General features: G+C 43.9%; 1 protein-coding gene across 2 annotated transcripts in view; it reads left to right on the top strand.

The window, feature by feature from the left end:
• The first annotated feature begins 1,704 nt into the window (after positions 1 to 1,704).
• The window catches only part of URGCP (upregulator of cell proliferation), a 33,360-nt gene continuing 19,918 nt past the window's right edge, over positions 1,705 to 15,146 (top strand). The window contains exon 1 of one of the 2 annotated variants that reach the window (XM_061395663.1): positions 1,705 to 1,973. In XM_061395663.1, coding sequence (XP_061251647.1) covers positions 1,960 to 1,973 — 14 coding nt within the window. In that variant the 5' untranslated portion in view covers positions 1,705 to 1,959. Of the gene's footprint in view, positions 1,974 to 2,210; positions 2,410 to 15,146 lie in introns of those variants that run through there. The other variant, XM_061395664.1, reaches the window with a different exon arrangement.

Genomic DNA, 15,146 nt, shown 5'->3' with positions numbered 1-15,146 from the left:
CTAATGGACATGGTGCGGGGGGTGGGGGGGAGGGAGAGAATGGGACAAATGGAGAGAGTAACGTGGAAATATATATGCTTGTTACTCAGTCACCAAGTTGTATCCAACTCTGTGATCCTATGGGCTGCAGCATGCCAGGCTTTGCTGTCCCTCATCATCTCCCAGAGTTTGCCCAAGTTAATGTCCATTGAATTGGTGATGACATCCAACCATCTCATCCTCTGTACACTACTGTACAAAAAATAGACAGCCAATGGGAATTTGCTGTATGACTCAGGGAACTCAAATGGGGACTCTGTAACAACCTAGAGGGGTGGGATGGGGTGGGAGGCAGGAGGTGGGAGGGAGGTTCATGAGGGAGAGGATGTAGGTATACCTATGGCTGATTCACGATGATGTGTGGCAGAAACCAACACAATATCATAAAGCAATTATCCCTCAATTTAAAATAAATAAATGAAATTTTAAAAAAGAGAGAGAATATATGCCATCTAGCAGCTGTCAGACTGTAGTCACTACCTACAGTGAAAGCTGGAGTACATATCAAAGGAATGGTTTCAGGAAGCCCAGACTCTTACATCTCTCCATACATAGAAAAGTGCTAAATTCCTTAACTTGGGTTATCTAGTTTTCTTTAATGATAACCTTTTGATATTCAGACTACCTGTCCTTTGTTACAAAACTTCTATATAACTTGGCTCCTCCCCTCACCTTCTCCAAGCAGTTCTCCAGGCTTAAATTCCTAAAAATTCCCACTGAATAAAACATAACTCTCAGCTTTTAGGTTGTTAATCTTTAAGTCAACAAGGCCATCTACCAGGCAATGTATTAATCACTTTACAAATATTAACTCATTCAATTCTCATAGAGAGGAAGGGGCCTATCATTATCCTCATTTTTCAACTGAAGAAACTGTAGCCCTTGGAAGGTTCTATCTTCCTAAGGTTCCACAGATGATAATTAGTAGAGGTGAGACTTCAATCCAGGTATTTTGGCTCCAAAGCCAAGGCTTTCAGTCACAACTTTATTGTCTCTTAACTCTTATTATTAGTAAAAATAATGAAATAATGATTAATAATATTTAATATAACACAGAAGTGTAATCAACGATGATTTTCATTGTCCAGAGCTTTTTCCTAAGTGTTCTTACTTACAAGAGCTCATTTACCTCTGAAAACTCATTTTGTTGAGACAAGCGCTGAGGTTCAAGTACCCTTCATTGATGCTGTGAAACCCACTGCAGGAATTCCAGAGCCATTACTATGGATAAATAGTATAATGTAAAGAATAATAAAAAAGTGCCCCCACAATCCTCAAGCCTTCACAATGTGATTTTACACATCTTTTACAATGGATAACTGACTCCGAAGCCAACATTCATGCAACACAGTACACCAAGTAAGAAATAGTGAAGTTACTGTTTTGCTTAATAACAACACATCTTCACACACCAGCGCTAAAGGATTTTCTTAAGGAAATCAAACTCAAATCTGGGAGGTTCTGACTTCACCAGGGTCCTGCAGCTGTTTAGTGGCCCCAGGGCAGGTTCTCCCGCTGGTTTGGCACCGGAGGCGTCTTCCAGCGACTGCTGGCCTCTAGGCAGCGGCGCACCTGAGCAGGTGGGAGGTTCAGGCCTGCGGGTCGTGCACCGCCCCCGTTCTCGGTGCCACCCAGCGCCGTCAGCGCGCCAACTGCCCCCCGCCCCCCACCCTGGGCCGCTCGGAGCGGGCCCTGGACCCCTCCCAAGGCCCCACCGCCCTAGACGCTCAGAACCGATGCCCGGCTTCAGCCTCATCTGGCCGCCGGCGCGCTCACACCCTTCTCCGGCTGACCCCGGGCCCTCCCCGCCGCCCCCGCCGCCTGCTGGTGGAGTCGGGCCGGCGAGAGGCCCCTCCCCGGCGGAGCGGCTCAGCACGGAGGAAGCACAGGCGGCGACAGTACCGAGGCCTCGTCGCGCTCATGGCGTCGTCCGGGTGAGTGCGGCGCTCGCGGCCGCGCCGGTGCGGGCTGCGCGGTGGGTGCTTCGGCCCACCGCCGGCGGCCTACCCCGGCTCGCGGCTCCGGACCCCCGCCCACCCGGCCCTGCGGCCCTCTGCTGCCGACCTTGGTCGCGGGCGGCCGAGGCGGGGGCAGGGGCGGGCTGGGGGCGCGGGCTGAGGCTCTGAGCGTGGGGGGCGGGATCGGGGTCCCGGGCCGCGGAGGCGGGCAGCGCGGGGGGCCGAGGGCTTGGAGCGCGGGCGCGGCAATTCCCCACCCCCACCGGCGCCCGGGGCCTGAAGCCGCAGCGCCCGGAGCTCGGCTGGGGTTTGCCACCCTGCCTTCCGCATCTGTTTTCTCCTCTTGTTAGAGTTGATGCTGGGCTCTCATCGCAGTCAGGACGCAGCCTGAATGTACCCGAAACGTCAGGGGGTAAGGGCAGGGTCAGCCCTCGACTTGGCCAGGTCGGGGCCTCCTTCTTGGTCTGGGCCGTGGGCCTGGTTACAGTGGCTACCGCGATTCCGACATCACCTCCATTCTACCGTCTTGGTGTTAAAATGCTTTTTTAGGAAGTGATGGTGACACACGGAGTTTGTAATTAAATTTTATTTTTTTTATTGCAAAGTAAAACCTCAGCAATTCATTATGATCATGAAAGCTAGGATTGACAGAATTAATCAAACAGCTATGCTTAACAGAGGAGGAAAATTAGTCTCAAGGTCATTGCTTTAGTCGTTACTAGTTTTCATTTGACTATTGTCCACTGTTGAAAGTGACATAGATCTAGTGGCTGTGATAGCAATTCAAGTTGTAGATCCTTTCACATCTCAAAGGGCTTTTACCTGTTCGTGGTGTGGGGGTGGGGTTGCTGGTAGAAATGATGGATATTACGACCCTTACAGGGGATGGGAGTTCACTCATGCCATGGCTTAATGAACTGACTCAGTGGAGTGGGTCTTAATGGAGCAAGCTGGATTTGACTCCAGCCAAGTCATGGGCATTTTCCATCTACCTGCTGTCTTTCTAGGTTTGGGGAGGAGCAGTCAGAAGTACCCAGTACTTGGAGGTTGTAAATGTGATAAACAGTCATTCCTCAGAAGGCCAGGTTGATTCACCCAGAGGTTCAAGGTCCCACTGTGTTGCTGGCCCTCTTGTCAGGAGAGGGTGAGGCAGGGCAGACTGGAAGCAGCAAGGGCTGGCTGAGCCAGTGTGGGGCTTCCATGAGGCCTTTTAACAAGTGATGGTGCATTTGGTGTCCACTACTTTGTAGTCATGGGTCAGAGGTGGACTTAATGCTGGGCTGGTATGCCCTTCTGTGTGCCAATAGTCCCTAAACTGTGTCCCTGTGGTAGATCATATAAGTGCAGATTTGATATTTGCAGTTTGAAGTATTTTTGAGTGATCTCATAAGTCTGCAGTTGTTACTTATTTCTTAGAGGTACCCATTTGAAAACTGAGGTCACATTTTTAGTATACTTTATTTTCATTTCATGGAAAGAACTATGTACTTACTATGGTATGTACAAATTTGGGAATAGTCTGCATCTCCAGATGTCTGCAGGTTTTGCTGATAGACCAGTGTCTAGCCAGGCAGACCTGGTTTCCTAAGATCCTTTGGCCTTTCCAAGTCAGTCTACTAGATGAGGTGCTGCAGGAATAAGTCCAGAGATTCAGGGCAGGGATGGGAGGGGAGCCATGATTTCCGCTGGGCTGTTTATGGAAGAGCCTCCAAATCTAGTGTTCTTTTCTAAGTGACAATTTCCATAAGAGGATTGGTAAGGAAAGAAGAAATTCTGACAAGTTTTGAGGACCTTACCAATGTGCTAGGCATTATACAAATGAAAATGGCAAAATGAAGTCATGAAAGGGAAAAGATATATTTGAGATGACTCACAGCTCAGTGTGTTTGGAGCTACATAGAGATAAGGCCAGAGATGGAGGCAGGGTCAAACTGCAGGATCAGATCAGATCAGTCGCTCAGTCATGTCTGACTCTTTGCGACCCCATGAATCGCAGCACGCCAGGCCTCCCTGTCCATCACCAACTCCCGGAGTTCACTCAGACTCACGTCCATCAAGTCAGTGATGCCATCCAGCCACCTCATCCTCTGTCATCCCCTTCTCCTCCTGCCCCCAATCCCTCCCAGCATCAGAGTCTTTTCCAATGAGTCAACTCTTCGCATGGGGTGGCCAAAGTACTGGAGTTTCAGCTTTAGCTTCATTCCTTCCAAAGAAATCTCAGGGCTGATATCCTTCAGAATGGACTGGTTGGATCTCCTTACAGTCCAAGGGACTCTCAAGAGTCTTCTCCAATACCACAGTTCAAAAGCATCAATTCTTCGGCGCTCAGCCTTCTTCACAGTCCAACTCTCACATCCATACATGACCACATGAAAAACCATAACCTTGACTAGACGGACCTTTGTTGGCAAAGTAATGTCTCTGCTTTTGAATATGCTATCTAGGTTGGTCATAACTTTCCTTCCAAGGAGTAAGCGTCTTTTAATTTCATGGCTGCAGTCACCATCTGTAGTGATTTTGGAGCCCAGAAAAATAAAGTCTGACACTGTTTCCACTGTTTCCCCATCTATTCCCCATGAAGTGATGGGACCGGATGCCATGATCTTCATTTTCTGAATGTTGAGCTTTAAGCCAACTTTTTCACTCTCCACTTTCACTTTCATCAAGAGGCTTTTGAGTTCCTCTTCACTTTCTGCCATAAGGGTGGTGTCATCTGCATATCTGAGGTTATCGATATTTCTCCCGGCAATCTTGATTCCAGCTTGTGCTTCTTCCAGCCCAGCGTTTCTCATGATGTACTCTGCATATAAGTTAAATAAACAGGGTGACAATATACAGCCTTGACGTACTCCTTTTCCTATTTGGAACCAGTCTGTTGTTCCATGTCCAGTTCTAACTGTTGCTTCCTGACCTGCATACAAATTTCTCAAGAGGCAGATCAGGTGGTCTGGTATTCCTATCTCTTTCAGAATTTTCCACAGTTTATTGTGATCCATACAGTCAATGGCTTTGACATAGTCAATAAAGCAGAAATAGATGTTTTTCTGGAACTCTTGCTTTTTCCATGATCCAGCAGATGTTGGCAATTTGATCTCTGGTTCCTCTGCCTTTTCTAAAACCAGCTTGAGCATCAGGAAGTTCACGGTTCACATATTGCTGAAGCCTGGCTTGGAGAATTTTGAGGATTACTTTACTAGCATGTGAGATGAGTGCAATTGTGCGGTAGTTTGAGCATTCTTTGGCATTGCCTTTCTTTGGGATTGGAATGAAAACTGACCTTTTCCAGTCCTGTGGCCACTGCTGAGTTTTCCAACTTTGCTGGCATATTGAGTGCAGCACTTTCACAGCACCATCCTCCAGGATTTGGAATAGCTCAACTGAAATTCCATCACCTCCACTAGCTTTGTTCGTAGTGATGCTTTCTAAGGCCCACTTGACTTCACATTCCAGGATTTCTGGCTCTAGGTCAGTGATCACACCATTGTGATTATCTGGGTCATGAAGATCTTTTTTGTACAGTTCTTCTGTGTATTCTTGCCATCTCTTCTTAATATCTTCTGCTTCTGTTAGGTCCATACCATTTCTGTCCTTTATCGAGCTCATCTTTGGATGAAATGTTCCTTTGGTATCTCTGATTTTCTTGAAGAGATCCCTAGTCTTTCCCATTCTGTTGTTTTCCTCTATTTCTTTGCATTGATCGCTGAAGAAGGCTTTCTTCTCTCTTCTTGCTATTCTTTGGAACTCTGCATTCAGATGTTTATATCTTTCCTTTTCTCCTTTGCTTTTTGCTTCTCTTCTTTTCACAGCCATTTGTAAGGCCTCCCCAGACAGCCATCTTGCTTTTTTGCATTTCTTTTCCATGGGGATGGTCTTGATCCCTGTCTCCTGTACAATGTCACTTACCTCATTCCATAGTTCATCAGGCACTCTATCTATCAGATCTAGGCCCTTAAATCTATTTCTCACTTCCACTGTATAATCATAAGGGATTTGATTTAGGTCATACCTGAATGGTCTAGTGGTTTTCCCTACTTTCTTCAATTTAAGTCTGAATTTGTTAATAAGGAGTTCATGGTCTGAGCCACAGTCAGCTGGACTAGCCTCCTTTTGTGGGTTTACTGCCCACTGTTCATGGGAGGATGTTTGTCATACAGTTCTTGGGCAATCCATGTGACAGCAGTTTGGAGGTGGCAGAGGGGACAGGAGAGATGGAGCTCATCAGCCTGCTACTGGCTACTCTTCTGCAGGCCTCCACTCCTTACAGCCTGCATCTCTTCTTTACTCTGCCTGCTCCTTCATCGTTGGGGGTTCTTTGGGTTCTACAGTCTATCTCTGTTAATTCCTACGTAGCACATGTTCTTTGCATGATTGCATCCATTTCTGCAGCTTTAAATGTCCAAATCAAAGGTTTGTAACCTGGGGTTCATAACTCATGGGTGGGCTTCCAAGGTCCTGCATTCCTTGAAATTGTGTAAAGTATTTGGATATACTTGAATTTGTATAAAATACTAATAAAGAATTAGTATTCTTTATTATATAAAGAATTGTACAAAGTGTGTGTTTTCCTGGGACCATAGTCTGTGGCCTTCATCATCTGCAGCCTGTCTTGAAGGGGCTTCTACCCAGAGCAACTTTACAACCATCCATCCATACCTATCTAGAGGGATAGCAAACCTAGTTAACTGTTAACCTAGTTAACCTATATACACATATATATTCTATGCTATGCTAAGTCACTTCAGTCGTGTCCGACTCTGTGTGACCCCATAGATGGCAGCCACCAGGCCCCGCCATCCCTGGGATTTTCCAGGCAAGAACACTGGAGTGGGTTGCCATTTCCTTCTCCAGTGCATGAAAGTGAAAAGTGAAAGCGAAGTCACTCATATATATTTATATATATATGAGTGACTTATATAAGTCACACATATATATATCATATTGTTAATGGCAGATAATTTGATAAACAAAAGTATAAAATTTAAAAACAAAAAAAGTATAAAACAGAAAATAAAAATCAAGTGTAGTCTGAGTTTCTATAGACCACCAGTTTAAACATTTTGATATTTTTAAAATCAGGCCATTATTTTATCAGAGAGACATGCTCTGCTCCCCACCACCCCACCGCCCCTGCCACTATCTTAGTTAGGCAGGTATCCTGATAGACATTTTCTATTGCATTTACATGTTTTATCCTCCCCCCCCCCCATTTTTTAATTTATTATTTTACAAATAACATAAAATTTGCCGTCTTAAATATTTGCTCTCTCTTTTACATAAGTGGTCTCATACTGTTCTGCAGCTTGCTTTATTCACCCGGCAGTATGCTTTGAAATGCTTTTCATGTGAAAACAAAGAACAGATCTACCTAAAATTTGACAGTTATATAATATTTTGTCATGCTTATGTTATCTAGTTAAGAATGCTTTCAGTTTTCTTTGTAAGATAATGCTGTACAATTGGTGTCTCCCTATGGACATGCACAAGTGTTTTTCTAAAATAGATAACAATGCATTGTGGTTGGAGGACCTGTCTGTTTTTTAGCTGATGCTACCAAATATCCTTATAAATGACTGTACCACATTCCCCTTCCACCACCACATTGTAAGGGTCCTCTACACCTTCCAACATGTGATGACATCAAACTTTAAAAGTTTTGCCTGTCTGATGGAATTATTGAATCAAGAAATAGTAAGCTAATGGCATCTTCATTCACCCTGTCTTCAAAATAGAAACTTCATCCCTGACTCCTTATATCCCCTTGGTGCTTAGTCGCTCAGTAGTGTCCAACTCTTTGTGACCCCATGGACTGTAACCCACCAGGCTCCTCTGTCCATGAGGATTCTCCAGGCAAGAATACTGGAGTGGGTTGCCATGCCCTCCTCCAGGGGATCTTCCCAACCTAGGGATCATACCCATGTCTCCCACATTGCAGGTAGATTCTTCACCATCTGAGCCACCAGGAAAGCCCTTGGAAATAGTCCTAATTTCTTTGATCTGGTTGATAACATTGAACTCTAACCACCCATAATATCTCATAAGTAAACTCATACCCTCAGGTTTTTGTTTCAGAAAATGTGGTCATTGTAACACTTAAGTAGTCTCTACACAAGGCCTGGAGTGATGATGAGATCTGTCCTGGACTGAAAGTAGGGGAAGCAAGGAGAGCCACAGAACACCTCACCTGCCCTCCTGACCACTCTCCCAGGATTCATCTCCCTTGGCAGCTGAAAGCAACTCCCATTAACATTGACTGGATATTTAAAAGTCCCCCAGACTTAATGCAACCTTTTGTCTTTCCTGTCCAGGAAGATTCTCTCCAACACCAACATTTTGTGGGAAAGGAAAGGATCCTGGGCTTCCCTTCCTGGGAAGGACTCAGCTTTCCCAGTGAAGCCTGTTCTGGTCCAAATGGACCACAAGAGCTTCAAGCTCTTCACACTGGGTGGAGGATGGGTCTTATGGCCAGGCCAGGGGGAGGAAGAAAAGGGCCCACAGATCACACCATGGGGATGAGACACTGAGGAATTCGTGTGAGGTATATACATTGCTCCTGGGTAAAGTCCAGAAGAGCTGTGAGCCTCTGCTCAGGAGCTGCTGTGGCTTCCAAAGAATGCATGCATGTGGCTTTGGCAGCAGGATGCAGACTTCACTCTTCCTCTGTAGATCTGGGGTTGCTCAGTGAACCAGCAGCCACCCCAGTGGCTCCCCGCTGGAGAAAACTAGAGAACTGGGAGGGTTGTTATAGCTGAAGCATCCCTGGCTCTGCAAGAGCAGCTCACCAGACTTACGTGCTCACGGGTGTCAGATGTGTCAGTGCTTCGTCAGATGGAGTGCCATGTGGTGACTTCTCTCTCAACTTAAAGGAGAACCTCTTCTTACACATAACCATGAGTGTCAGGAGTTTTCCAGCCCAAAGGAATGTTCTTTTAAATTTAGATCCTGCCTGCTTCTAAGGAGTGTGTTGTTAGGCCCTCTTGAAGTGTTTTTGTTTATATTGTGTTATTTAATCTTCATAGCAACCCTATAGTAAGTACTATTATTACCTGCATTGTAAGGATAAAGAAATTGAGGCCCAGCTAAGCAGTTTAAGTTAAAACTTGATACCTAACAGGCCCATTATGGATAACTGGTTTAAATTTATTTACTGAGCACAACAAAAATGTTCGATTCAGTATTTTGTTCTGATCACAAAGCACGTGCAGCATCTCTGGCATGCTCGGAATGAAAGTGAAGTGAGGATGTGTTCACTTGGTTTATTGGAGCAAGAAGCTGTTTTAGCAGAGTGGTTATACCCTCAATTTTGCTTGTATGAAATATGGCTCAGTGTAGAATAATTTAGACACAGCTCTTTCTTTTAAAGAAGAATTCCCTCTAGGAGGTTTTACATTCCTAGTGAGATGACCTGCATGTCAGGAAGGCCTTTTTTTCTGTTATAGTTCAGACGTGGTTCTGTCTTAGATTCTCTGCATTGTAACTTTTTATAAAACTGTTAGTTGTCTTAAATGCACATGGTAAAATTTTCAAAATGAACATAAATGAAAACTCAGGCACCTTGCCTCCTGCTCCTGTCTGAGAAGCTGGCTTCCTCCTTAGAGAAGCATCTCCCTGGGAGGCAGGGCACAGGGTGGATTCCAGTCCTTCTTGTTCTGTTTTAAACCCAGAATGTTTTTTGGAGGTATCTTTGTTACTTTGTTTCTATTTAGCTTGGTTCTTTCTCATGGATTTGTAGATCTTTGTACATTGAGAAAACTAACTTTCATCCTTTGCGTTATACATGCTTTTCCACTGTCTGGCCTTTTGACTTTATGAAGTCAAATTTTAAAGTCTTAAATATTTATTTCAGTGCATTTTTGTTTCATTTTCTAATTTAACTCTTTGATCCAGGTAGTTTTCATTTTGGTGAAAGGAGTAGTAAGAATTTACCTTGATTTTTTCCAAGTTGTTATAATTGAATAATCACCAAATACTTAGAGCTACCTGGATCAGGGACAAAATTCCCAACTGTATTTGGGCCTACTCTGGGGTCCTCTTTTACTGAACTCTTCGTCTATTTGTGAACCAGTACTACAGCTTTAATTTTTTGTGGTTTATACTATGTTTTACTGTCTGGCAGGTTTTGTCCTCCTTCATTACTATTCTTTTTCAGAATTTTCCTGATTATTATTGTACAGATATTCCTGAGTAGAGCCAACTTATCTGTTTTTAAACGTAAATTCACTTATAGGTCAATTTAGTGAGAATTGACTTTAAAATTATGATAAGACTTTCTTTATCCAAAAAGGATATGGGCTTTCATTTGTTCAAGTCTTTTTTTTTTTTTAATATAAATTTATTTATTTTAATTGGAGGTTAATTACTTTACAATATTGTATTGGTTTTGCCATACATCAACATGAATCTGCCATGGGTGTACACATGTTCCCCATCGTGAACCCCCCTCTCTCCTCCCTCCATGTACCATCCCTCTGGGTCATCCCAGTGAACCAGCCCCAAGCAACCAGTATAATACATCGAGCTTGGACTGCTGATTCGTTTCATATATGATATTATACATGTTTCAGTGCCATTCTCTTCTTTAGTATTTAGAAATTCTTTTCATTTAGAGGTTGAACATTTTTATGTATATTAAAATTTTTTTTTATTTTTGATACTCTACATGGGAGTCCTCCTTTCACATTGTTAAACTTGTTTGTATATAGGAAGGCAATTTGGTTATTACAATTTTTTTTGTATGTCCCCAGCTTACCAAGTTCTCTTCTTGCTCACAGCAATTTTTCAGTTGATCTCTTCTATTTTCTTTCTGTTATCACGGATAAATAACAAGTTGATTCTTCCTTTGCTATGGGCAGACTGTGTGTCTTTTGGGTCCATGGTGCAATGCTGCTTTCCCTAAGTGCCCCCAGCCCCTTTGCTGCTCAACATCTCCAAGGAGGTTGTTTGTGGGTCCTGGGCCAGAACATAAACATTGGCTTGCTCATGGTGCCCTCCAGCCAGGCTCATCTATAGCCTTCCCATTTGAGACAGTAGCAGCTCTACTGAGTCTTAACATTTGAGGTTTACCAGACTCTTTCTCACATGCTCTCCAGTCCTGCACAGAGTTCAGAGCCCAACCCTGTGTTGTTGCCTCTGGTGCTGCCACCCAGATCTGATCTTCCTCATCTCTAGTCTGTTCCCAATATGAAACAGGCATATTGACTTGCACTCAGACCACCTTCCAGAATAAAAACCGGAGTCTTTTCTATGGCCTGGAAAGTTTGCTCTTACGTGACCTCTTCTGTGTCTTCCTCCTACTCACTCCATACCAGTTGCACCATCTTCCCACTGAATGCTGAGCACCTTCTGGCCTGTGTGGTGCCTGAAACACTCTCCTCATGGAGCCAACCATATGCCCCCACTTGCCAAGCTTGCACTTGATGTCCCCTTCTCCAGGAGGCCCACCCTGACCTAATTATGCAGTATGTGCTGCCCGTTCACCACATGTCTGGTACCCTGATCTTAGTCTACACTTTCTTTCTTTCTTCCACAGTGTTTGAACACCTCCTAGTGTATCTTCTATTTAAACTTTCAAAAATAGTTTGTCAGTTTCCCCTACCTCCTTGAATGTAAGCTAAGAGCAGAGGTATTTATGTCCTTCACAGATAAATCCAGAACTCCTAGAAAAGTTCCTCAGTTCAGTTCAGTAGCTCAGTTGAGTCCGACTCTTTGCGACCCCATGAATCGCAGCACGCCAGGCCTCCCTGTCCATCACCAACTCCCGGAGTTCACTCAGACTCACGTCCATCAAGTCAGTGATGCCAGCCAGCCATCTCATCCTCTGTCATCCCCTTCTCCTCCTGCCCCCAATCCCTCCCAGCATCAGAGTCTTTTCCAATAAGTCAGTTCTTCGCATGAGGTGGCCAAAGTACTGGAGTTTCAGTTTCAGCATCAGTCCTTCCAAAGAAATCTCAGGACTGATATCCTTCAGAATGGACTGGTTGGATCTCCTTACAGTCCAAGGGACTCTCAAGAGTCTTCTCCAACACCACAGTTCAAAAGCATCAATTCTTCAGCGCTCAGCCTTCTTCACAGTCCAACTCTCACATCCATACATGACCACAGGAAAAACCATAGCCTTGACTAGACGGACCTTTGTTGGCAAAGTAATGTCTCTGCTTTTGAATATGCTATATAGGTTGGTCAAAACTGTCCTTCCAAGGAGTAAGTGTCTTTTAATTTCATGGCTGCAGTCACCATCTGCAGTGATTTTGGAGCCCCCCAAAATAAAGTCTGACACTGTTTCCACTGTTTCCCCATCTATTTCCCGTGAAGTGATGGGACCAGATGCCATGATCTTCATTTTCTGAATGTTGAGCTTTAAGCCAACTTTTTCACTCTCCACTTTCACTTTCATCAAGAGGCTTTTGAGTTTCTCTTCATTTTCTGCCATAAAGCTGGTGTCATCTGCATATCTGAGGCTATTGATATTTCTCCCGGCAATCTTGATTCCAGCTTGTGTTTCTTCCAGTCCAGCGTTTCTCATGATGTACTCTGCATATAAGTTAAATAAACAGGGTGACAATATACAGCCTTGACGTACTCCTTTTCCTATTTGGAACGAGTCTGTTGTTCCATGTCCAGGTCTAACTGTTGCTTCCTTACCTGTGTACAGATTTCTCAAGAGGCAGATCAGGTGGTCTGGTATTCTCATCTCTTTCAGAATTTTCCACAGTTTATTGTGATCCACACAGTCAAAGGCTTTGACATAGTCAGTAAAGCAGAAATAGATGTTTTTCTGGAATTCTTTTGCTTTTTCCATGATCCAGCAGATGTTGGCAATTTGATCTCTGGTTCCTCTGCCTTTTCTAAAACCAGCTTGAACATCAGGAAGTTCACGGTTCACATATTGCTGAAGCCTGGCTTGGAGAATTTTGAGCATTACTTTACTAGCATGTGAGATGAGTGCAATTGTGCAGTAGTTTGAGCATTCTTTGGCATTGCCTTTCTTTGGGATTGGAATGAAAACTGATCTTTTCCAGTCCTGTGGCCACTGCTGAGTTTTCCAACTTTGCTGGCATATTGAGTGCAGCACCTTCACAGCATCATCTTTCAGGATTTGGAATAGCTCAACTGGAATTCCATCACCACCACTAGCTTTGTTCATAGTGATGCTTTCTAAGGCCCACTTGACTTCATATTCCAGGATGCCTGGCTCTAAATGAGTGATCACACCATCGTGATTATCTGGGTCGTGAAGATCTTTTTTGTACAGTTCTTCTGTGTATTCTTGTCACCTTTTCTTAATATCTTCTGCTTCTGTTAGGTCCATACCATTTCTGTCCTTTATTGAGCCCATCTTTGCATGAAATGTTCCCTTGGTATCTCTAATTTTCTTGAAGAGATCCCTAGTCTTTCCCATTCTGTTGTTTTCCTCTATTTCTTTGCATTGATCACTGAGGAAGGCTTTCTTATCTCTTCTTGCTATTCTTTGGAACTCTGCATTCAGATGTTTGTATCTTTGCTTTTCACTTCTCTTCTTTTCACAGCTATTTGTAAGGCCTCCCCAGACAGCCATTTTGCTTGTTTGCATTTATTTTCCATGGGGATGGTCTTGATCCCTGTCTCCTGTACAATGTCACAAACCTTATTCCATAGTTCATCAGGCACTCTTATCTATGAGATCTAGGCCCTTAAATCTATTTCTCACTTCCACTGTATAATCATAAGGGATTTGATTTAGGTCTAGTGGTTTTCCCTACTTTCTTCAATTTATGTCTGAATTTGGTAATAAGGAGTTCATGATCTGAGCCACAGTCAGCTCCTGGTCTTGTTTTTGCTGACTGTATAGAGCTTCTCCATCTTTGGCTGCAAAGAATATAATCAACCTGATTTCGGTGTTGATCATCTGGTGATGTCCATATGTAGAGTCTTCTCTTGTGTTGTTGGAAGAGGGTGTTTGCTATGACCTTATGTTCAATGTGTCCTCTTGTTCTCTCAGAGAGAGACCAAGCTCTTGGGGGTCTCCTCTCATAGGACACCAATCCCGTCACATCAGTGCCTTACCCTGGTGACTTCATTCAACAGTAATTACTCCTCTAAAGGTCATATATCCAAATATAGTTTCATAGGGGGTTATGGTTTCACTATAGGAATTTGGGGGAATATAATTCAGGCCGTGCAATCATTGAAAGGAGAGTTGTAAACTAAAATGCATGAGACAAAGGTGTGATTCTGCTGCTGCTCTCTCTTGCAAGACTTGGCTCTGCTTCCAGTTGAAACACAGAGACTCAGTTAGATGTGAAGTTCTTTGATGAGAAAAAAGAAGAGATTTATATGTATATTTTTAGAAATGGGCACAAATTCAGGGTTGTCCCTGTGATAATTACACTCTTGTCTTCTACCTCTTGCATGGAGAAGAAAGGGCTGAAGTTAAGTTCCTGTCTTGGTAAGTTCTGACGAGTGTGTCCTGAAAGCCTGTGTGCAGGGGGAAGAGGCCAGGGAACACCCTCGGTGGAACTACCTGTCCTCTGCCCTTGTCCTCCCTGTGTCTCAGCACAGGGCTCCATGTCACCGCCACGACAGGCCTGCTTCTTCCCCTCTGGAAAACTATTTTTAACCAGTCATGGTTAATTTTTTATTCTTTTTACAAAAGCTATATATGTTCTTTTCAGAAAAATGAAGCGAAGACAATGAAAACCTCCATTTTTGTCAGCAATAGGATCAGATTTAGTTAGAGAGTTGCCTAGTACTCTGCAATGATAACCTGGAGTAGGAAATAGCAATCCACTCCAGTGTTCTTGCCTGAAAATTCCATGGACAGAGGAGCCTGGTAGACTATATAGTCCCTGGTGTCACAAAGAGTTGGACACAACTGAGCACACACACAGTGCACTGTTAAAATGGCTAAAACAGCTGTGAACACAGTAACCACTGGGGTTACCAGATCTCTTTTCAGAGAGGGCTGAAGATGAGACCTTCAAGGAACATGCTGGAATAATAACCAATGGTCCTGAAATCCTTCTTTCCTCTAGGAGGATGAATTTCATTAACATAAAACATTTGTTTTGCTGATGAATTAAATGGAGCTAGATTACTTGTCTCTAAGGGGGCCTACCACAGTGTTTTACACTCTTGGAAAAACATTGGTTTGAAGGGGCAGCAGATTACAAGTTT

The sequence above is a fragment of the Bos javanicus genome, chromosome 22 (genome assembly GCF_032452875.1).
Source record: "Bos javanicus breed banteng chromosome 22, ARS-OSU_banteng_1.0, whole genome shotgun sequence".
Lineage (NCBI taxonomy): Eukaryota > Metazoa > Chordata > Mammalia > Artiodactyla > Bovidae > Bos > Bos javanicus.
The sequence above is the reverse complement of the archived record's forward strand: the minus strand, read 5'-3'. Positions and strand labels throughout refer to the sequence as shown.